General features: G+C 35.5%; 2 protein-coding genes across 2 annotated transcripts; both read left to right on the top strand.

The window, feature by feature from the left end:
* Nucleotides 1-8053: 8053 nt before the first annotated feature.
* On the top strand, nt 8054-9751 carry LOC137401217 (uncharacterized). Its single transcript, XM_068087616.1, has 2 exons — nt 8054-8169; nt 8470-9751. Exon 2 carries the CDS (start codon nt 8508-8510, stop codon nt 9447-9449), a length of 942 nt encoding a protein of 313 aa, XP_067943717.1. The 5' UTR covers nt 8054-8169; nt 8470-8507; the 3' UTR covers nt 9450-9751.
* A 1300-nt stretch (nt 9752-11051) lies between these two features.
* Nucleotides 11052-24776, top strand: LOC137401216 (breast cancer metastasis-suppressor 1-like protein). Its single transcript, XM_068087615.1, has 8 exons — nt 11052-11475; nt 11841-11931; nt 12352-12514; nt 13286-13427; nt 14948-15049; nt 16353-16472; nt 17998-18118; nt 23984-24776. The coding sequence occupies exons 1-8, from the start codon at nt 11358-11360 to the stop codon at nt 24114-24116; spliced, it is 990 nt and encodes a 329-aa protein (XP_067943716.1). The 5' UTR covers nt 11052-11357; the 3' UTR covers nt 24117-24776.
* The last annotated feature ends 387 nt before the right edge of the window (nt 24777-25163 follow it).

The raw sequence follows: 25163 nt of genomic DNA, 5'->3' as shown, positions 1-25163 counted from the left end.
GGAATTTTAACAAGAAAAGAAGTTAGGCTCACTGTTGCTAGAAGACAACAATCTCATGCTCATTTTCAAAGAATGGTGCAGACTTTTTTGTACCCAGAGCTGATACATTGCAGTTGTTTTCAGACGCACATGAGAATTTTAAATTTCTACTGGCAACTATTTTATTTATCTCCCAAGCAGTGTATCAAAATAACAGTTGTTTTATACTCACCGTTCGTATCGGGCAGGTCCAGCACTGTATATCGTTTTTAGGAAGGTTTTGGATTGCTACAGAGACCTGTTTCTAAAAACTTCATAAATGGTTAATAACATCATAGTAATTTGTGAAAAGCATTCAACTATATTCGAAAGCATGTGCATTGGGAGCAGAAGTGATCAGTGGTTAGTACGCTTGCATGCAATCAGCAGATCAGTGGTTCAAATCACAGAAGGACCATTGACGGTGGTTAGGAAGGTCATCTAACCACAAAGCTACTGTGCCAAAAATCTCATGAGCAAATCTACATCATGCACCAGGACACACACTTTGCGGTGGTGACCCCTAAATGGGAAAAGCTGAAAGAAGACATTCAAGCATATTTGGGACACTACTACTCTCAAACAGTGTTTACAGAGATGAAGCTGGTCGATATGCGTCACCATGATGCAAGAATCTCATATTAAATCCATCTGGTGTGTTGATTGCAGGCATTGTTCATTTGAGTCAGTCAGAGTCTTGTTGTCATTTAAGACAAAATGTAGAAAAAAAGTGATTAAAAGCAGATCATTGGTATCATAAACTTTATAGTTTGACAGAAGTGGAAGCAACCTGTAACCTGATGTCAAAAGAGATGGATGACACAGCATCAAGTTTTTCATTGATGACAACTAAAAATATCTCTATAAAATCACTTAAGGATAAGTTGGATAGGTTGTGGTTTAGATGTTAAAAGCCCCCTTAATGGTCTGCAATTTTATGATCATCATATCACTGTTTATGTTTTTAATCAGCTCTCATTACCTCGTATAAAAAGCAGTAAAGTGATGCTAGGAGATCATGACTAAATCAGAGTGAGTGTGAAAGAATCTAAGCCCGAGTGTCACCCAAAAATAACCTATCGAGTGTTGTGTAATAGTTAGCACTCTACTTAAGTAAAGGGCTAAAACCATAGAATACCGCAATGCATTTTTAATCATAATTAACAGAAGTGGGTGTTAAAAGAGTGTCACTATTATTTTCCTTCCTAAAATCACAGAATCCAGTTGCGTAATAAGTGTGGATACGTTAAAAAGGCATTTGTCAAAATTGTGGTGAGCTCAGGGAAATGCGGTTTATCTATGGAGTCTGCTCCTGTGTCTCCCTATCTATAGATGCGGTCTTTTATCTTTTATTCCCTTGCAGCTCTCAACACTATTCTTAGCCAAGTCTTGATTGAAACGTGAATCATACACAGAGAATGACTTGGTATTTATAAAATTCCGAAAATCTAGATAATCAAACCAAAAATACTAAGAAGCGCTTGTAAAAAAGTGTTTGTCACTAGACTTGGCTACAAAATAACATGATAAGTTGGATGTTGATACAAAATGCTTTCTAAAATTTTCTTTTTATATTGCGCTGTTTTAATATAGAACTGAGATAAAACAGGAAAAGTTTGATATAGTGGCAAACAGAATGATGTTATAAGCCTAGTTTTGTGAATACAATTACAGTTGAGTTGCATTTGCTCGTAGCAAACAATTCATGATCCTTTTTGATGACTATAAAACAACACATTTAACCACTGTATAAATTATATTAATAAACTCCACTCTTTCATTGTCTGTCTGTTAGTCTGTGTGAGTGCTATGCATTTCCACATCCTATGACCTATTTCTTCACATGTGTTTGGTCTGTTTTCAGTCTAAAAGTGGCTGAAAATGTTTGGTTTGAAACTGCATTTTGTTTTTAAGAATTTCCTCAACACCCACTTGTAGGCTATCTGATGGAAAATGAATAGAAATCTTGAACATCGACTGGCTCACTGCTAACATGATAAAAAGCCTTGATAGGGCACATTCCTTATGTTCTAGCAAGGTTTAGCAATGCTGGGCTGAAAGCTAAGACCCAGGCAGTTCATGACAATATTCATTCAAAGTTTGGTTACTTGCAATTTTGGTCATTGATAAAGCTCTTCTTGTTACATAGAATAACAATAGCAGGCTATTGAAGCCTAGTCACCCAACCATTAGCTGTTTCACAGGCTATTATCTCAGGCCAGTCATAATCCCACTAGCCTTCAACCTATCCGCAGCGATGATGTATCAGTGGTAGCTTGTGGTCATTAGCTTTTCGATAGACTCTGTGTATTAAGGTGATATTCACAGAAATCCGAAGTCAACTGTTAAGCAGCAAAACATTTATTACTATAACAAGTTCTATAGCAGATATAAGGTTTTTCTTTAGCAGTTTTCTACAACCATCTCAATTCTCACTTGATGCTTAGTGGCAAATATTTCTGGGGATAAAAATATTGATGAAGAAACATGAGGAGTCATGTATTTATCAGTTGCCTAACTAGAAATTCCCAGCTCGGAGTGAGATAACATTGAGGCAGGTGCGTAGGTCTTGCATCATTGTTAGGTCAGATGAATGTGGTCAAGCATAGCCCCCTAATCTACACTTGTTTACTGCAAAATCTCTGCTTATCGTGGCTCCAATAAAAACTACACAAATTTTTTATAAAAAAAATTCTGGTATGGGAAAACATTTTGCTAAAAATTAAGCATACAGTTACATAAGCATTACATCCATTTTCACCTGTTCTTGTCAGCCTGTCTAGTTTACTAGCTAAAGATTGTCTTATACAAGGACATAGCTTTTCTGTGGCTCCTATACTTTTGCATGTTTCTATTTTTCTGCATCTTTCCAATTAACTTAACTGACTGTTCTGCTGGGACGATCTTAAAAACATCACCTTTTCGGGACTAAACTAAGCCTACAATCTTGTCTGCCATTCTTCACGAAGGTTTATAAAACCTCACTATTTGTACCAATGAAGTTATGCATTTCAAATGGTCTTTAATAATATTAATTATGATTACAAGAACTATCACAGTAATGGGCTAAGTTGCAATTTTTATAAATGAAAAAAGTAGAATCGCTGCTCTTGGAATTAGTTCAACGAAACATGTGCGATCTCAAAGGTTTCCTTACAAACAACACAATTGTGGAGCTGGTGTGACCACCATCAACAGCGTCTGCTAGTTACATTGGCACTTGCAGCAATCTGATATCTTGCCAAGCCCGCTGGACCTCAAGGTTGACTCTCTTCTACTGGAAGGTATTTAGCTGAGAGTTCTGTTGAATATGCCCTTGAATCTATTCCCTTGTATTTGTTACCAAGGATTACAAACAAAGTTAACTTACAATGCTGAATACATTTTGCAAATCTATGGGAGCATTCCTGCAGCAGCACTAAAACAAAGACTTTGCTATTCCCCTATAATTGCCCATTGTTCTAACAATAAGCTTTCGTGTGCCAAGCGTATATGGTCTTGGGTCATGACAATGAGTTTCGACGGAAGCGCTTTTTGGTTGAGCTTATTTTAGAACATGTTATATATTGGAATGCGGACCACCAGTTAATGTTTATGAATATTTTAATCTCATTGATCTATCAACCACAAAAGCTTGCTGTTGCGAAGGCAGCTATGCAAATACGCCGGTTATATTGTCCATAGGCTTTAGCTTTGTCAAAGAGAAATTACCAGTTTAATTGGTTGATTTCTTTCATACCTTTAATTCGCTGCTTTGCTTGAACAGACTTGCATGCAGAGTTGACTCATTGCTATATAGCTAAAATAAGCCCGCAGATCTCAGCTTTCAGTAAATGCTGACCGCTGCCACCATTAAAAATGGACTTACACAAAATTTCGTGGATTTTATCAGGAAGTATTAGTATTTTTTATCAATTGCAATTGTTTGTGATGTTTGAGGTGATCTAACTGCTAGAATATGTCAAGTGTGTAATCGAAAACTGTGATCGCGGTAAAATTCTCAGAAAAAATAAATGCGAAATGATGTCACTAGTTGCTATCATTGCTATAATTGACATCGGCTATTTTGTTCAAGTTGCAGCATTACTCGCCTTTCTTCTGTCAGTATCATTACAATTATAGACTTTCTAATCGCATTTTCATTTGATCAGAGTGGTTTAATTGCAATCAAGTTTTGTCGATTATAATCTTGAAACATCCTGGCAGTCAGATCACTTCGAACATCAAAAACAATTGCAAATGATATACAAATACCTTCTGACAAAATCTACAAAAAATTTGTGCGAGTTTATTTTTAATTTTTGATTTAATTTTAATTTAATTTTAATTTAATTACTGCAGAATAACTATTTTATATTATTTTTGTTATTTTGCAAATTAATTTCGACTTTAATATTTCACCCAAACATCAAAACTGGTTTGCAGAGACAACGGGCTTTTGTAATTGTGCAATGCAAGAATTTCATAACTGACTCAGCCATAGGCTACTGTCTGCCACATCTCATTACCTGTGTTTCACGTACCTGTACAATGTGTTTATTTAAATTACTAACTTTAACTGTAACAAATGTTTAAATTAAGTTATATTTCTCTAACTTGATCTTATTAGCCAGCATAAAAATTGTATTATGCGAAAGATAAATAGTAATCCAATTATTATAACCTTTTAAACCAAAGAGCAGAAGCATGTATAATTTATTTATTAGCTCTGGTACTATGGGGTATTTGAGAAGTTACCCGTGGTAGCTGTGGCTTGAAATGTGATACGTTATTAGACACACTGACAAATGTGAGATTCATTTCAGGTACATTGATATCCTATCCCAAGCACTAGCTCCAGGTGCAGCTGCACTAAATGTGCCGTGTTTGCAGTGATAAATTATTCGCAGCATATTTGATGGCACTTAACATTATGAAAACTGTAATGTAATGCTTATACTTTTGTCAAAGTTTAGGTTTTGTCACCTTTGCACCTGTAAAATACCAAAATACTTTTTAGGCGTTCATGACAGCAATTGAAGAATGAATTGGCATGATAGGAAACTATTAGCTCCATATATTTGAGCATGTTGTAGAGGTAGAGACCTTTTAGCACCGATGGTTTGTACTGTGTTTGGTTGCTACACAGCTTGCCTTCACTGCGATTTTTAAGCTTGTGGCAAATTAGCCAATGGAAATCAATGCCGAAGCTCAACTATTATTAACCATAAAAATAATTATTCAAATTGCAAATTAATGCTTTTTGTTAACTTTCCAAGATTAAAAAATATTACCTTGACATTAAAAAATAAATAAAGCACCTGAGTGAGGTATTTGAAACCAAAGCTAATACGTTAGATCGAAAGATCAGGTCAGCAGATGCATGTGCCAATCAGAACCAAATGTAGACAGTTTTATTCATTTGAGCTATTATCCTCTCAAACGTGGCCCTAACTGACCCTGCCAATGCATAGATGTTGTGCTACTAGCTAGATAAACTTTCATCATGTCTTCGAATCCAAACACAGTTTGCTGCCAATCACTAGTTGTTCTGCTGCAGATAATGCTGTAACTGCCATGCCTATAAAATCTTAGATCTATTTCAAGTTAAAGCTGTACATGTACCGAAGGCATGCTGTCTTGGTGACACTACAATAACTTCCCTCAAACCACACTCTCGGCATGACAGTTGAGACCCTGCTGTCTCTACAAATAAACATATCTAACCTGGTGAACAGTTTCTCCGCAAATCACAAATCTTGTTGCATTGTAGATTTCTCATTCTTTTTACAGGAAATAATGACTTCTGGAAAAAGTCAAAGTTTGTGGTGATAGTAAGCTGCTCTATATTCGGAGGATTTCTATTGATTATGGCCTTTGTCTGCTGTCTGCTAAAATGCCTCCAAGTGTCGGCAGATCGAAAAAGCAATGAGGTAACTGGTCAATTACAAATACCACAAACGAAAATGGTTTCTAAACTATATTGACAACAAGCTAAATTATAAACAATTTTAAGCAAAAATATAGTATGTGATATACACTAAAAAGCAACAGCCCAAATTTGTCCTAGTCTATAATTAATGAGTCTTCAACTCTTGCTAAAATTTGAGGTTTTTCTTTATGTAGTATCAGAAATGTTTGTTGACAAACATGGTCCTGGACTATTCAGTGTAACCTATATTCAACTCTCTGCGTGGGCAGATTAAATAATTATTTTACTGGAATAAACCTACAGCTTGGTTATTCTTGGTGATCACTCATACGTCGAAAATGTTTTGGAAAAATATCCATATCAATTTTAAATAATCTCAACTGAAGTCTTAAAACCATCAATTCCACTCAGAGCGATGAGCTTTTACATTGCCATTCTAAAATTATACACATTAGGTTAGAGAGATTCCCCTGTGTAACCAGTGTGCGCATAATTAACCCATGATGCTGCAAGGTTGTGCATTTGCTTGTGCTCTTGGATGCAAAACTCCATACCTGAGTTTATTTCCTGAGTGATGCATCTTTCTCCCAAAGCTCCGCTCATGGCTGCAGACAAACAAATGATAGACACACCTTTATTGTAGCAGAGATTGTACGAGTTGCTTCAATGAGCCAAAGGGTTAGATCTAATATTAATTGCATTTGAATTTGGAGACATTTTTTGTTACAAGAGATCTTTTACAAATCTGCAAGTACTACAGCTAAAAATATTATAATAAACTTTTTAATAGAACATTATTATAGTGGTTAATAAAAGTAAAATGGTTTGTAAGAAAAACAGTGTTCAAGAAACGCCATCCCAGGTATGTCAAACCTCTAAAAGAAGGAGTGGCAGGACTAGAACTAATAAACAACCCTAATGGCTGCCATGCACTGACCAATGAAATATTAAACAACAAACGAAGCTTTAGCTATTTTTACTTTTCTCTACTAGATAGTACAAAGTTACTAGAGACTACAGCACTACAGCGTGCTGTAATGCAACACTGAAGTACTGCTTATCAGCTTATCCAATGATACTAACAAACTTCAAAGTATTTAAGACTAACAAACCCATGCTAAACGGTGTCTGCAATATTTAGAACACGTAATCAGCGTGCTAATGAAATATGTAAAACATTTAATTTATGTGTTCGGACTGCCTTTCCTTGAGTTGCAGTTTTATACAGAAGTTGAAATTAGAACTTTCTAGATTGTTAATTAAACAGTCTAAGAAAAAAGTTGGACCTTCACAAGAAATATTGTATCAAGCACACATGTAGTTAAACTTTTAATTGCAGGAGACAGATAAAGCTTTGCTAAAGGTCATGGTACATCAACGGCTAAAAATGGGGCCGCTTTGGGAAAGCCAGCAAGATTTAAAGTCGAGATATCCACTATCAATGGGGGCAAGCCTAACAAATGCACCTTCAATGGTACACACCCAAGCTGCTAGCAATTTTGGGACACTCAGTCATGTTGGAAATTTAAAAGTGCAAGGCGGATTACCAGTAGTTCAAAGCTCGTTATATCCATCAGCGTTTAATAATCCAATGGGAGTCAGAAACTGGTAGAATACCTCTTTAAATCTTATTTTATCTTAGGGTGTTTGAAGCTGTGATGTAATGAACACATATTTGTGACTCTATGCAGCTGAAAATGCATTGATGATTTTATTTCTCACCAAATACAGGTACTACACGAATACAAATCTCGAAATATGGATTTATCTTCTCCGAAAAAGTTATATTTTAAGAGTTGTTTTCTCTATATATTTTAGCCGCAGCTGATTATAAGAGCGGCGATTATAATACTAAAATAGAAAATGATGAAATCCCTAAAAATAGACACAGGAGCCTTATGGTAATGTAAGCTAGCGCGAATCAAAATTTACTAACAATAAAGTTTTTTAAACTTATATATAATTAAAACAAAATAATTTTTAGAAGTAATTTTTACATTTGACAAAACTATTTGTTTAACTAATATTTAAAAATGTGAATAAATTCATTTACTTTTCTATGTATCGCGGAGTAATAAAAGGATTTTTCCCTCGTGTTGAAATAGCTTCGGTAAAAGGGCTTCCCCAGCATTCATCGTTGAAAAGCCGTGTTACAAGGGTCAGTGTTTGACTAGTCATTACGTTGTGAAATATATTTTTGCTTATCATCCAGCTGCAACTCTCTCGCTTCCGATTGAAAGGTAAGCACGTTTATATGAATGTTAAGCACATTTGATCAAGGTATTGTGAAGAGCTCAAGTTACTGTACTCTTACCGTTATAAGTTAACTTTATTCATCACCAGATAGACTATTTCATTCACGGCAATACGAGCAATACTTTGGTACTGGCAGCTTTCAAATGCAATACAGTTATAATTGTCTTTAGAAATTCACTCATTTTAAATTTTATTGCTCCTGGTATAAACCACGGCTGTAATATGCCACAAACCTTTAAAGGCAACGTTTAAATAATTTACGTTATTGACTCCTATTTGTATAGAAAACCTGGATATAACACAAGAAGACCTACTATCGATCATGTCCTATGACCTGCCTTTCTATGAGACGGATAACAGACAAATAAAGGAACAGATGATTATGGAACAGACAGGCGCGGATGAGGCTACAGTAGCCTCACTTTTGCGTGAGTGGAAAGAGGAGAACATAGACATAGACGCTTTATTGAGGGCCAACACTTCGCACGGTCAGTTATCCCAGACTACAAATCCCAATTCACCTTATCAATCTGACCACCAAGTCCCAACATTTACTGGTAGTAACACTCGCCGTCCGAATGCTCTTGATCTTACAAGGACTGTAAAGTTTGAGCCAAGGAGTTGCCAAGAAATGGACAGTCAGATGAGGTCTACCAGCCCCCACACTTCACCCTACAGGCCTAACAGCTGCAATGGGGGAACTGTCTTTAGCTACAGTAATGGCATGAGCAGACAACTCCCCGCACCTGTTTCACCCGGTCGTCAGGCCACACCTACAACGCCGTATTCAGCGCATAGTCAACAGATGAGCCCAATCAGCCCACACGCTGCTGCTGCCAATGCCATGCAGAGCATGGCAGGAATGTCACCCCATTCAGCTCGATCAAGCAGTTGCTCACCCGTGCCGTACAACATGTCGACTGTGTTTAGCCGCTATGCGGGTGATAGTAGTATCGAGAGCTACATGGGTGGATACTCGACTTCTCTCAAACGTCAAGATAAAAACACTGAGAATTACCGAGCAAAAAGAGAGCGTAATAATGTCGCCGTTAGGCGAAGTCGGGAAAAGAAGAAACAGAGAGAGATAGAGAATGAGATGAGGGTGCAAGAGCTTTCTGACGAAAATTCTAAGCTTCAAAACAGGCTTGATGTTGTGCTTAAAGAAATGAAGCTATTAAAATCGCTTTATGAGAATATTGGCGTCTCCTTGCCAACTGACACTCAAATGAAAATTGAGCGGGAGCTAGCCAAGCTGACGAGCTAGTCAATCAATCCCCTTAAGTTCTCCACAACTTTTTAAATTCTTTTTGAGTCTCTTCTACCTGGTCAGCTTTACCCTGTATATATAAAACTATTTTTGTACAATCCTCTGTGTATTTTGTAAGATTTTAAGAAATTGTCATATATTGTGAGACAGATTCTCTTCAGGTCTTCGTGAGATGTGGGTATATTTTTATGTAAATAACTTATTTTTGTCAAAGCTGTTGTTATTCTTGCCATTGTGTTTTGTTACCCGCTGCGATAGCAAAAGTATTTTTTAATAATAAAACTTTAAACTAAAAACAACATTCTCATAAAGTATGAGTTAGTGACACGCAAGGCTTTGCTGGTACAGCTAGTGTCCCTTGCCAAAAAATTGAAGGAAAACTACCGCGATGCTGGTATTATTTATTTAATGCTTTTCTCTCACGGCATTCCCTGCTGTTTTGTTGACATTGAAACATTGTGACATACAGAGATTTGCTTGGATGTTTTGCTGCTAGCATTTAAATCAGAGTTTAATCCTATGGTACCCGTCACCTTGAGTAATATTGTAACAGATGTTGCTGTTCTCTGTTGGGGGCTGTTGCTTAGTAAATAAGTTTACAAAGAGCGTCAGACAGGGTCAGACACCAGCCAGTTGGTCTAGATTAAATAATTATTACACTTGTTCAGGTAATTGCTAGTCAGTGGGTAGATGACAAGTCATATTAAGAGCGATGTCCGGTTTTAAAAGGCTGTTAGCTAGTGAACCATTGTTTCTATTGCAACAGAAGTTTTTTTTACTAACATGTCAATCACACTTGTATTAGCTGTCAATGTGATCCGTGTACGTCAGTTTTTATATAAGTTAAATTACATGATCCGGAATAAAAACAAAGTTGTGGCGCTGTAATAGCTGTACTGAGGAAAATTCAAAGTGTAAACCTATTTTTAGAACTGATGTACAATTTGTCAAGCATTGTAGTAATTGATTATTTTCCACGTATGTACAACACTATAACAGGACTAAAACTGCAAAAGCACAACAATTCCAGCAGTATCAAACATTTTTTGACCTTTGTGGTTATGCACAGAAAGTTTTAGAAGCACTTATCCAACTAAACTAAAGCCAGTACAATATACAACAAAGGCTTTATTTTTAGAATGCATTATTACATGAAATATGTGTTCAATGAGTTGCTACTTTTATATTTGATTCTAATAATAAACTGGCAGCTGCACAGTAAGCAAGCCATGTACTTTGTATAACATATGGTAACTTAGCCATCATTACATTTAAATTCAAACAATTTATTAAACAAATTGATTATTTTTGGCCTCACATTTTGAAATTAAATGGGAAGTGTTCATATGTTATGTTTATACCATTATGTTCATAAACGAAACGGGAAGCATGCGAGCTTACAATAGAATTTGTGTTCTCTACGTGTTCGCTTTGCGATATCTTTCTATGATTGAACGACTTCATCAAGCTTTTACATTGAGCTTTCGCATTATAATGTCGGATAGAAGGAGATTCTAACATATATCGAGCGCTTAGTCTAATATCTAGCCGCGCGATATTCTTGGCTATCCGGTTGTAGTTTCGCTTTGGTATTGGAAAGGCTGGTTTTGTAGTACACTATAATTGCGCATACATAGCTCGTATTTTCTAGCTCATACACAAACTACTGTACGGACTAAAATTGGATAGCAATCAATTTGTTTCTCTTTATTACGTACACCATAGCTTGTTGAACGAACGTCAGATATTTTGCTAGCTTATACGTTTAGCTTAAACATAATTTAGACAACTAAATAACTCCGGAAAGCATATTTCAAACAAGTGATTTTAACGGAAATATGATTAGTTTTAAACAATTGATGTGGTGTTAGTTGGCAAAACACTGATTGGCATTTGCAATTAGTCATGTCGACAGAAGAGAGAATGGATACCGAAGAGGAAGGCGAGCAAGAAAGCCCAAATTGCGACGAAAGTGATGTTGAAGATTCGGCTGGTTCGTCTGGCAGTGAAACAGAAAGTTCAGGTACTACATGTTTGCAATTGTGGTTTATATTTGCGCAAGCTTAAATTTTTGGTATATGTTTTTGTTTTGCAAACACCATAGCCTAACAGTGCCACGTTTAAAGTTAATCTACTTGCTCACCTTGATACAGGTTTGAAGGATTATATTACATTTTGAAGCACCTAAAAATAACAGTTTCAACGTTTAGCAGGCAATTTAAGTTGTAGCCAAGGTGTCATAACACTCGGCTCTCACTAAGAAAGTCTCTTTGAGGCTGTTGATATCCTATGTATTCATTCTGGTTTTCAGTTGATCAAATCAATAATTTTATTTTAGGCATGTTATTGTTGAAGCTTGCTTTTATTTTAGTTTGTGCTATGTTTTAGATTTGGATGAGGAAACCATTGACAGTCGAAAATGCCAGTACATATCCGAGGGTCATGAACTTGAGCAGGCTTTTTTACTGGTGAAAAATTTGTAAGTAATGGCTACTATTGGTTTGATACCAGTTTTCATATTTTGTTTTTCTTGTTCGCTTTGAGGACATATCAAATCTTTGCAAACTGCATTGACATAGAATGAATAGACAAAGAATGTCTCTACCATCGTGTAAGACATGAAGGGATTACTGTGACTTATTCCCTAAAAAGCCAACGACATTTTAGGTCGCAGTCTTAAAATTCTGCTATAGCTAATTATCCTGAGCATCGATAGTAAATCTGCACCTTGTGAAAGTTTTAAGACCTATGCCATGCTTGTATGACTTGAAGTTAATATAAAATATATTACTTTATCCATCTCTGTGTTTCTTACTGCTGATAAAAGTAGAATGCTTATATTGTTGCATAACAACGTTCTGTTAGTGTGCTATGTCTGACTGTATCGTGATTTCCCAAGGTGGTATGAAGAAAAAATGAAGAAAATTGACTGTAAACTAACAGAGCTCAAAGATGAGACATCTACTGAATACTTGCAACCACTCAAACTGCTCAGTGAAAAACTGGAACAAAAGCTAAAAGTTTCTTTAATTAGAAAAGATCTTCGGCTAGAACTTATCAAGGTTGGTCTCTGCAGTAGCTTACATACATCTCATACCAATTTTGTTGCATTGTAGGCTGTGCTAATTCCCTTAGCGATGCATATCTCCTCATTTTAGTAAGGTCCTTATGTTTTTTACCAACGCAAGTCTGTAAGCTTCGTTTGTGAAAGTTTTTAATGAGATGCTCTTCAGTTATTTTTGGTGATTGTCTAGTCGGTCCCAATTTTATTTTGCTGTTTGTGGCAACTGAAGGTCTTTGACGCAGCGCCGTTGTTTGTAATTCCTATTCTCTTAAACTTCATGCATGTCTAATAGGATGACTCTAATATATACGCATATATATGTATATATATCAGTTAATATATATGTATATATAATGTATAGATATATATATATATATTATATATATGCATATCAGTTATATATATCAGAGATATATATATTAGATGTCGTGCATATTGATTGTATATTAAATGCTTTTTATTTTACTAAAATACCGTACTCTTGGATACTGTATTAAACTTTTAAGTTTAATCTAAGCAACCAATTCTTTCTTCAACGAGGCATCATAACTGATAATTTGTTATAAATACTGGTTAGATTTATGTACTATTATTTACATGTGTGTTTTAGTTTGTGCCATAAATGATGCAGATATTTTCTTGCTAGATGTTTTAGTAATGCTACTAGGAATATCATAGAACTGGTAATATATTACGTAAAAGTAGATCGGCGAATGAGGAATGTTTTGGCTACAAAACATGCGTGTATTTCACTTCTAATGTATTACAGGTGCAGTTTGATAGCGAAGCCCTGGCGGCGCACCAAAACGTAGAGAATGAAAGGAAGCATTTGTATGACACTGTAAAGGGGGAGCTGGAAGAGAAAATAAGAAAACTTGAGGAAGACCGACAAAGTGCGGACATTAATTCAGGTACGGATATCTGTGTTGATCAGCGTCTCAGTTCTCTACTTATCATTGTAAATCATTTGGGGATCTGTCATCCGGTTTTGACAGATTTAATTTCTAAAGCCTTGTTATCTAGCTTGTCTTCCACATTCTAAATGCACTGCGTTGCTTGGGATATTCTCCGTTTAAATTAATTTCATTGTTTTGTATTTTCATTCTACCATTTTAATTTTCTTATTTACGTGTTTAGCTACTATCCTAAGGCTATTCGGTGTTTCGGTAGACGCGCGTACAATGTAAACAATCCATTCTGAGAACATTTAGGTTATGGGGATTCTGAGTATTCAAACAGTAAAATACATGTAAATTGACCAATCTGCTCCAAGATTGTCCCCAACTTATCTCGGAAAAAACTACACTCAGGTTTTTAATTTAATGACTGTTCAGTAACTATGGTATTATTGGACGGATGTATCGACAACTTTTCTCTTACGACTTTCGCTTGGTTTAGGGTTCATGATTACAGTAATTTTACTTTAAGTTAAACGATGTGCACGCATTCAATGTAAACTTATTACGATTTCTTTTTTGGACACCAAGGTCTATGATATAAATGAAAAAAATGAATTGTTAATGTCTAAAATAAAATAAAAATGGATATTTACTATCGTAAGAGCGGTGTCTGTCTTTTTGTTTGTTCTTCGGAAATCAGGGTTAGAGGTTAAATAAAAGATGGATTTTAACGAGACTCCAACTCGTGATATTCAGATTGATAGACTGATGCTCTATCACCCGCACCAACCAATCAACTTTAAGTATTTCGGAATAATTGTGCAGCTACTTATTATTTTTGTTTTATCGACACTCTTGACAATCTCTCACGGTCTCGCTCTCAATCTCTGTGAAGGTTCTAATATATTTATAATAGAGATACCTCTATGTGATACCTCTCAAGTGCGGCAAAAGCGAGAACGATGTTTTAAGATTAAATAGGGACTCTCGTTGTTCAAATTGAATTTGAGGCCTTGCACTGACTTGACTCTTTATATTATATGGAATTTCCTATGTAATACGAAGCAAAGACTTTATGCAAATTATCTATGTCAAGTGGAATTTACGTAACGGAAAGTTTACATTATAGGATCGTCTACTGTATCCCTTTTGATTAGATTAGTTAACATAGTTATATTATATGTTAATGTTATATCATGTTATATTATTGGTTTTTTGCTAACGGTTTGTATCTGTAACAATGATAAGAGTAAAAACTTGAAATTGAGTCATAAACATGGTTTGGTGAGGCTATAAAATGTGTAAGAACGTATAAAATCGTAGCTAGGAAAACTGTAGACACCATATCTTCCATGCTTCACCGATCAACATGCGCATCCTGAGCATTGTCAATAACAAAAATTATATTTTATTGTTTATGGTGAATCACTTATAAGCTGCTAAACCAAGCGCTTAGCATATGCTTGATTTCAAGTTCTGTGAAGTTCAGTGATGCAAAAAACTTACTGTTTTATGCACCGTCATGTGATTAGATCAAGGAGAGTCCCAGTCGTACAGCAGAAGGATGAAAGCAAAGAAAGGCACAAAGACGATGTTCAAAGAGAAGAAGAAGAAAAAGCCGGTTGTTGTTACAAATATCCTTTAATAACTTACAGTTAATCAGTGACTGTCATGCATGGTTCATTGGGTGTAGGGCATTTAGGCTTGTTTAGAATGTGGGTGAAATCATCAGAATTTTGGTTAGTGGTTTGAGCGAGCCTTTCACAATATGGACACTCATCTGCTAGAGTAGCTTTTATGTGTCTATTGGGGCTGAAATCTAAGTTGATAATGGAATCATTTATTTTTTTAGTCGAGGTATATTGACTACTAGCGCAAAAATAGATTAAATTTCTCAGGCTCATTGAAATGTCTAGAGAAAAGATCTGTATACATCTATTTTTCTGACAATATTGATGGAAGGTGACCTCGACTATAGAAGGTAAATGGTGGTTCACCCGTCATATTTGCTGTCAAACATGTAGAAACTGACTTACTAAAATGTCTGGCATTACCGCAAAACTATTGCCAACCGATCGTGCTAAAAAAAGTGCCAACTAGAGGTCATGTGAAAAGTTCCACCTGACAAATTGTTGATGTATCTTAGAGAGGCAATATATCGTGAGTTTGCATGTACAGTTCGATCTCTGTTTTGGAATGTCTCAAATCGTGAACAAATCAGAGTTTGAACAAAACATCTGATATTAAGACTATTTCCTTCGGAGGCCGATCAAAAGTTTAGAACTTGATTACCGCCGATGCAAAATGAGGAAACCAACGATGTGATCAGCGGCTAACTGATGTTTTCTTGTTATCTTTACTAGTCAATCACTGTATGCAGACTGCTTATTGCGATTGATAAAATATTCATTGTTCTGGGTAGTACTTCAGTTTTTTATTATTTTCTCTTTGTTTTTATTTAAATGAATGCAAGTCTTTTTTTATTCTAAAACCTGAGAAAGTGTGGCTGGGAACAGAGTTACTACAGATATGGCAATATAACACTCTGTTTATCATATCCTATCAATCGAGCATTTATGAAAATTTCAGTGAATTTTATCTGTATTACCTGCTTCCTCAATTTACAGTTTATGGTGTAAAATAATGCAAAAATGTTTGAAAAAAAGGATTTTCTTTTGCTGGAATACATCAATATTATTTAAATTATTGGTTTTGAGTAAAAAGCATGTTTTCCAATCAATCAATTGCTCTTCAAACACCTTAGGGATTAAATTGTGGGCAGCGCTCGAATTTGAGCTGTACCTACGAAGAAGTGAGTATGCCAAAGAGTGGACGACTCTCAGTAGATATCAGTTCAGTATCTAAAAAAGTAGTTAAATTTAAGGCTGAATGTTTTTATTTGAACCATTAGACATACTTTCTTTAACTCGAGGACACGCCCATATGTTATATACATGCTGGAGGAGAATGATATCCTTGAGGACTGGGCACTCATAAAAAAAGCTCTAAAACAGAAACAGCAGCAACAGAAAAGACCGAAATCTTCAAGCCAGCATGGTTAGTTTCTTTCTCATACGTTTGGCCCGCAATAATGTACAATAGACGCAAATATTGAAGTCGACTTGACGAGTTCCAACATTCGAGATTTATAGTTTTTCAAAACATTTTAGTTATATTAAATGGCTAGATGCGGCACATGTATTTACACAGTTCACCTGATCAAAAGTTGGTTCTACAGCGCTTGAATAATGCTTCAAATGTACTTTTCATTGTTTTAAAATCTGATATTCCAAAAAACATAGAGCGAGTGGTAATAATGGCGAAAAAATAAAGCGATCCTTTTCTTGGAATCACTTTCCCCTACAGTCTTATCCTTTGAATTGTTACAGCTATCAGAAAGCATGAGCAGACATCTTTGAATCGATTATTTAAAAAATCTCTGAAGCTGTGCAGTAGTTATCGTGAAGACAAGAGTGAAAGTAACGCTATGAAAACCACCCGATATATTTGAACATGTATCACCTAGCTGTAGCAATTGAATACTAAATTTACAAACTATTAAATATTCAAACATAGAATATGGAAAAAAGTTATGCGCATGAGTTCAATAGTGTATTTTATACTCGCTTTATTGTGACCTCTATCTACGCATCGTCTATTGTCTGTATTCTTTAAGTTACATGTCAATTAGCTTGTTCTTAAGGTAAAGGTAAGATGACAATAAAGACGTATTTTTATTGTGTAGCATTTATAAAAACATGTTTATATTTATATTTTGAGTAAACATTTATATTTTGTGGATTAAACTCAATTTTTGGAATTTATTTATACGTAGCTTTATAGAATGCATTTGATTTAATATAATTACTTGATATACTTAGCGGTAAGTTTTTAACTGTCGAGTGAGTTGAATAAACGACGCTAAGTATATTTGTATGTTTGTACATATTACCCTAGCTCTAGCATACGCTGATTCCGATGTTTAAGGCCGATATTGGAGTAGGTTAATCTCGCACGTCGAAGTTTGACTAATACACAGCATCATATCTATAGTTCGTGTGTCCTCTGTGGCTATTCACAGTTCACACTAAAATTATTGTGGTCTAACTGATGTATCTTGTTCATGGTTAATCATTAGTTCAATCAGTAGAAAGGTATTCAGTAGAAAGTATTAGGAGATATTCAGTAGAATGGTAGTCGGGTAATGGTAATGGTAGTAGAGGTACCTCTAATGAGAGGTACCTCTACTACCTCTCCATTAGAGGTATTAGTACCTGTGTGTGAATGGTAGTAGAGGTAATCAGTAGAAGGTATTCAGTAATCAGTAGAAAGGTATACCCAACACTTTCTTCACCAATAAATGCGAAAGAAGCATCCATATGAAATTTGGTTGCTGTCGAGTGTAATTGCTTACTAGTTTTTTCCACATTTAAGTATGGAAATTATGATTAGGTGCTGAAAAGCGGATTTCAGTTGGTATCGTTGAGAAAAGGAAAGATGGTTTGTTTAATACCATCAGGGTATTATGTTTTTACGTTTATAGTAGTCGGTGGTTGTTAAGAATGCCAGATGTTTTCTGCAGGTGCCCATGGTAAGGATAAGTTTATGGCAAGATATCACGAGGGGAGGCTCTACTACCAAGGAGCTACATACTGCAACGGGCATCACATAGTCATTGATGACAAGCAAGACTCTCCTGTGCAGTAAGCGTCGTTGATATACAACCACTCCGTTTGCTTTTTGGGAATCATCTTTTGTGCCATTTTAGAAGGAGTTTTGTGTTTTGTATGTTAATTCGAGTTAAAAGTTTTGCAATGACCAGTAAAGTATCAAAAGTCAGCACCAGAAAACGAAATGACACTAATAAATAGATTTTAAATGATTGGTCTTTGGGTGCCACAAGAGACTTTATGATCACTAACAAATAAGTCTTCTTAAATTTTTCAGATCGAATTCATATTGCCCATAGCTTCGTGTACACTGGCGGTTAACTTGCTGCTAGCTGTCAGCCAGTTTTTAAAACTGCTAACTAGCCTCATAAATGAACAGATGGACATACTCTGCTGATTAAGAACATGAGCGCAAATGCATTCCCATGACTAGCAGTGAGCCCGGCGATGCTCATGATTTCTTCCATTGGCAATCAGATTGCCTACATGGGGTGTTTAAGAGACTGATTTTCAGGAACCAAACAGAGCTTTACAACCAAATATTTTATCAACACAGCGGATCATGTCTGTATGGAGTTTAAGTGAATCTTCCAAAAATAGTGGAAACTCATAGAATTTACGCAGACTAACAGACTGACAGAATGACCAAGTGTGTTTATTAATATAGGTTAACTAGTTGAATGTCTTGCGTTGCATTCATCTAGTTCACAGCCATTTTTAAAATGGTTTAAAACATTACGTTACTTCAACTACTATTATTACCTTTACACCAAATTACCTGCAACTGTTTGTAAGCTGTTTAATTACCCTTGCAACGCTGGGATTCACCTAGTGAAGTCAACGGCTAATCGTAATGTGTGGCGCAATGTGGTTATGCGTGTTTTAACCGATGTAATGAATATCTTCACCACTATTCATCGCTATGGTCGAGTAAATGCCAAGGTCTAATGGATAAGTTAGGTGCCTCCAAAACCGGTGGTACCGAGATCGAATCTTCTGCGAAGTGAACTTTTCAATGCTGAATTTTAATCGCTGCAACTGGTCAGACTAACACTGATATTTATATATATACTCGCTGTTCTACCCCGGGTTGCCCGAGTACTAAAAAATTCTTTGGACAGAAAGTTTATTTGTATTTAACATATAATAACATTTGCCATTGTTAGCTGTGCTACCTGGCATTGCCTGGGTGTTAAAAATCAGCTTATAAACAATGATAGGTAATGCGCGTTGCCTTCCACTTGCTATTAGCCTGGCACAATGCAATGGATAATTTGAGTACGTTTATTAATAAATTCTACCGCTTCTCATGACGTTACGTCGTGACGGAAAGCAGTAGCGTATTTGCTCCCATATAGCGACATATATTGCCTAGCGAACCTATCAAGCTCGTTTGGCTTAATTAGTCAGGTGTTGGCCTGGTGAGTGGGAGGTTCTGAGATCAAATCTTCTGTGATGCAGTCTTTATTCCAAGATTTTAATAGCACAATCACAATAATTTAATTAATTAATTTAATAGGACAATCACAACGACAACAAATACACGAATACACAAACGACCAACTTTGAGATGTGTAGACATAGCCTAGTGGATTTTCCGGCGTTGCATGGATATTAAAAAACAGCTTATAAACAGTGCCAGGTAATATACATTGTAGTTGTCATTAGCTAATTTGAGTAAGCTAGTATCTGTATTGCTAAACTTACTAATATGAGCCGTGAGTGCAAGCTTTAGTGACAATGCACCATAACTCGGAGTTGCTATGCATATTTTAACCCAGATAATGGCAACCTGCCCAATGCATCCATTGTATCCTGTGTAGCTTGATGGGTCAACCTGTTGTCTTGTGTACGAGAGGTTCTGAGATCAAATCCTCTGCGGAATGGATTTTTCATTGCTAGATTTTAATTGCTATACTATATATATATATATATATATATATATATATATAGTAGAAAGAAGATGTATGCTGGCCTGTTCTTTCTGAGTAAATGTAACAACAACAGTGCTCTACTGTAACCTCACAATTGTTTGAAAATTGTGCAAGTCGAAACTGCAGTTCGGCCAATTTTTGAAAACATTTTTAGTCGAGTGAAAAAAACAAGCCCTTGGAAATTGATTGACCCATCAATATTTTGGCAGTCTACTCAATAGTCGACTTGTGTACAGGCAGTTTGGGTACAGTCAGTTTGTGTACAGGCAGCTTTTGTATGCAGGCTGCTTGTGTACAGGTGGCTTGTGTACAGACAGTTTGTATGCAGGCAGTTTGTGTACAGCCGGTGAAAATTAAATTTGAAATTTAACCTGTTGCAAATTTAGGATTTATGATGGAACATTGTGAAACTTTATATATATCCATTTTAGTTCAAAGCTGCAGGTTAACTTTTACTCAAGACCGTCAGCATTCAGTCATAAAATCGGCTATCAATTATGTAGAATAATGTTTAAAAAGAAGAGAACCTTATCGCATAGGCATAAGCCATCACAATGTAATTCTACAAAATCTCTGAAGACCTCAAGTACTCTAAAGCTTGTGCAGTAAGCAGTCGTTAAAATATAAGTTTTTTTACGTTTGCACTAATCCTTCTCCCTATCCTTCTCTAAACCTTTAAGAGAAGTTGATTCACTCAATGATTACAATCAGTGATACCATTTTTATTAGCTATACAGAAATTATGATCACATAATCGGATTGAAACGGACATCTATAAAAAACTGCGTTATTATCACATATATTTATGTACAGTTGAAAGTCTGCCTAAAAAGCCATTCATGCCACGATCTGATTTGTATGTTAACATCATGCATGTTCGAAAGTACTCTGGTCCACCACCCAAAACCTAAAATCGCACCTTAATAAATATTGCAGGTAATTACGCAGCTTTGACTGATACATTTTATGAAATCATCTGAAAAACTAAATTTTTTAATCAGGGAATTCTACTAATAATACGGATTTAATCAATTAAAGTATTTTTGTAGTTTGTTGTCGAAGAGACCGAAAATGGAACTGTCGACTCAGCAGTTCATAAATTAGCAGATGGAATTGTTGATAAAGACAGCCAGTCTAATTTAGACTAATTTAAACTAAATAAAGTGTACACTAATTTGGCTTATATATTTTGTATTACATTTCATATGTTTTACTTTTTAAATCTTTTTTTTTCATTTTTACTCACAAAACTCAAGTTTTTCAATAAATATTTAATATGGTGCATTCGGAATTGCTTCAATTGCAGAGTCAAGTAGCTAGTGGAATCCCTTGTCATATGCTGGAAGCTCACATGTTAAGACAATTGTAAGCATGGGTTTGGCAGTCTCTGTAACCACAAAATAGCAATCTCACATTGATTTCACCTGTTTGTTTTTGACTCTCTGCAGTCGTATTTGTCGTTGAACACCAACTCAAAAATTTGTAATATAAAGTTGTTTTAGTTTGTTTTGTCACACGAAAATAGATAACTTCCTGTTTCTATAATAATATATTTACTAGTGTTTAAGAATTGCTCAAGCGTTATTTGCGCCACATGAGAAGTCATTTTTAATTTCAACCTGTTATAGTTGTAAGAGACATTTCTAAAAAACTGTTTTTGCATTTCTCTTATCACGTGGTTTGTCATCACTTGAAGTGTTGAAATAAATCTGCCTGGCATTAACTCGCAGAAATGCTTCATGCAGATGGAAATAGACCGCTAACTGTTTAAAATCAGCTGCAACAATAGTGGAGTCAGTGTGAGATTGCTATTTCATGATTGCGGATAAACTGGCTGACAAGACCTTGAAATTTGTCTCTAAGCAAAGATATTAGAAGTGTTACATTTGAATTGAGAGTAATCCACAGCTTTATTGCCTAAGGGTAAAAAGCGAATCGAGGGAAGGCAACCAAAAATCTTACTTTTTAGTACTTTAATAGATGTGTCAATAGAATTAATAAAATGTTGTGTTAACATGTTAGAATGTGTTAACATGTTGTGTTAACATGTTAGAATGTGTTAATAGAATTGATAAAATGTTGTGTTAACATGTTAGAATGTGTCAATAGAATTAATAAAATGTTGTGTTAACATGTTAGAATGTGTCAATAGAATTGATAAAATGTTGTGTTAACATGTTAGAATGTGTTAATAGAATTGATAAAATGTTGTGTTAACATGTTAGAATGTGTTAATAGAATTGTTAAAATGTTGTGTTAACATGTTAGAATGTGTTAATAGAATGTCAATTATTTAGCCCTCACCTTCAGTGTTCCGAGTATCACCAAGAAAAGGAGCCATCACTCCTCCCACTTTAGTGTAAATGTATTTTACTTTACCTCTGTATAACTGTCATCTAGTATCACGTTGGTCATTGGTCAATGTGACTCTGAAAGTTGTGTGCTTTGCATCTGACTCATGAGAGGAAAATCTTGTGACAAGACCACCCGACTTATCCTTGAAAATGAGTAAGAAGCTCGACGATCGATTTGCGCAGTACTTCCTATTTATCCAATTACTTTATAGCTATTGCCCGCAAACTACTGCTAATTCACATCATCTTATGAAAAAGTCGTCAAGTATTTTAACCCTTTTGCAGCAGGCAGAGCGACATTATTGTCGTTTTGCGATACTGATGACAATGGGCAGAGCGACTATTTTGTTGCCACACGAATGTTTTTCTAAAAATCGATTTTTGGTTGGCTTATTGCTTTTTTCTGTTAAATTTTTTTACTAATAGTAAACTACAATATATTGGTCTTTGTTAAAAACTAAAAGATAAGCCGTTTTGAGGAAAAACGAACGTTTTTGCAATATTAAACGAACAAAAACTCCGAAATAAAAACGTCTTTAAATAAAATTGGGAATTTTGTTTGTAGTTTGTTTCTGCTTGCTGTTTCTGAATGTACCATAGCTAGAGAAACAGTTATGAGAAGAATTGACTCGAAACATGTTTATTTGTATTTAACTGTATCATAAACGCATAATACACATTTACAATATCATAAATAAGAGTGTATCAGGGATTTTTTTTAAATCGATTTTTGAAAAATTAATTTGCCCAGGGGATCGGTCTCAAATAGCCCAATAAAACTTGCCTGCGAAAGGGTTAAATAAACTGTTTTCTTGTTTTAATAGAAATAATAAAATATAAGATACCACAAAACGTCGAACTGTTTCAATCTGCAATTAAAACTTTGTCATCTTTTGATGGACATTTGTGCTACGCGGTGCCAGAAAATGTTCAAAATTTAGTATTTTACATACTAAATTCTGACTGCAATTTACTGCAACAATTGAGTGAAATTTAAGCACGAGCTTAACTCCACAGTAGAGTGCAGCTACACTAGAGTGCAATAGAGTAACTCCACAATAGAGTGCAGCTACACTAGAGTGCAATAGAGTAACTCCACAATAGAGTGCAGCTACACTAGAGTGCAATAGAGTAACTCCACAATAGAGTGCAGCTACACTAGAGTGCAATAGAGTAACTCCACAGTAGAGTGCAGCTACACTAGAGTGCAATAGAGTGACTCCACAATAGAGTGCAGCTACACTAGAGTGCAATAGAGTGACTCCACAATAGAGTGCAGCTACACTAGAGTGCAATAGAGTGACTCCACAGTAGAGTGCAGCTACACTAGAGTGCAATAGAGTAACTCCACAATAGAGTGCAGCTACACTAAACAGTTATAAAATATTTTCTAGCTTTAAGCCAAAACCATTTCAGGTAAAACAAACAGTTATCGTTCAAGACCTATCGTAAGGCCTGCATTTGGTCTTCTTTAGTTTGCCCTTTTGAGTAGCTCTGTGACAGCTGTTGAGGAGTCGAGGTAACCAGTTGTGTCTAACATGCGACATGGTTTGCATATGAACGATATATTAGGTGGGTTCTAGATTTATGTATACTCTTTTTGTTTGTAGCGCGTCAATCACCGCCCTCAATCCTAGTGAGATTTGGGTGAGAAAGTCTGATGGAAACAAGTCTAAACTCTACATTGCTCAGCTCCAGAAAGGAAAGTACACAATCAAACATTCCGACCACTTTCGCAGCTGATTGGATTATTTCACAAAGGCTTATTTTTGCCAAAAGCTCTCTAACTATAGTAACTATTTTCAATGTATCAATATATGAGAAGCGAATAGGAGAACTGTGCTGTTATAGGTTAAAATGCTTGTTTATTTACCATTTTTTCCATAATATACATAGCCAGTTCTCCGTGTAGGGTTTGTAAATGATAGTGTAATTCAGTACAGATAAATTTCCTCAACTCTTTTGCTGTATATAGATTCGACGTTTTTGCCAATTTTGGAAAATCCGCCCAATTTATTTATGATAAGTTGGAGTTGTATATAGAAGCCTACTGTCCATATTACTTTATTAGTGAATATTATAAAACTTAGCTGCGATGATTGAAGATTTTGAACCTTTCAGGTGAGTTTAAACCCTCTCGTTTGTTTCACTTTTGAATATTGGAACCTCGTTATTCATTTCGAACATGTCAAAGGCTTCTCCTAGTCATGACATTCAATTCATTCACTAACTCAATGATCGCAAATAATTCCTGCATGTTTTCCAGTTCAAACTTTTTCCTAGAGGTCATTTAACAGCCTTTCATAGTGATTCATGTTTTTGTTAGAGGTTGTTGTTACCTGCGCATACGTTATGATGCAAACCCTAGTTTCTTTACAATAAACCTTCAAATATCACCTCTGATTTCTTACTTTATGATTGTTCAGAAGTTTGTAAGCTTTGGTTTGAATTGGATTAACATGCTGAGGTTTAACGGCAGCCCTGCTGTTTCTTTCTGCTCTATAAATATTGTTATTTTGCAAACAGCTGGTTTTTGATCGTCCACATTTAGTTGTCTAATTTAGGTCCTTTCGCATAAACCACTTTTTACTCAAATTCCAGGTAGCACAAAAAATTTACGTAAAGTTTTTGCATCATATTACGCAATAATTTTCATATAATATAAAGCTTCAAGTCAATGCAAGTTCTCATATTCTATTTGAATAACAAGAGTCTCATAGTAGCCTTAGAAATATCTTTTCTAAGGTTTTCTTTCTTGGCGCACTTAGGAGAAAAAATGTTGTACAGGGG

This window comes from Watersipora subatra, chromosome 7 (assembly GCF_963576615.1).
Source record: "Watersipora subatra chromosome 7, tzWatSuba1.1, whole genome shotgun sequence".
Lineage (NCBI taxonomy): Eukaryota > Metazoa > Bryozoa > Gymnolaemata > Cheilostomatida > Watersiporidae > Watersipora > Watersipora subatra.
Note: the sequence above shows the minus strand (reverse complement) of the source record. Positions and strands in the feature narration are given on the sequence as shown.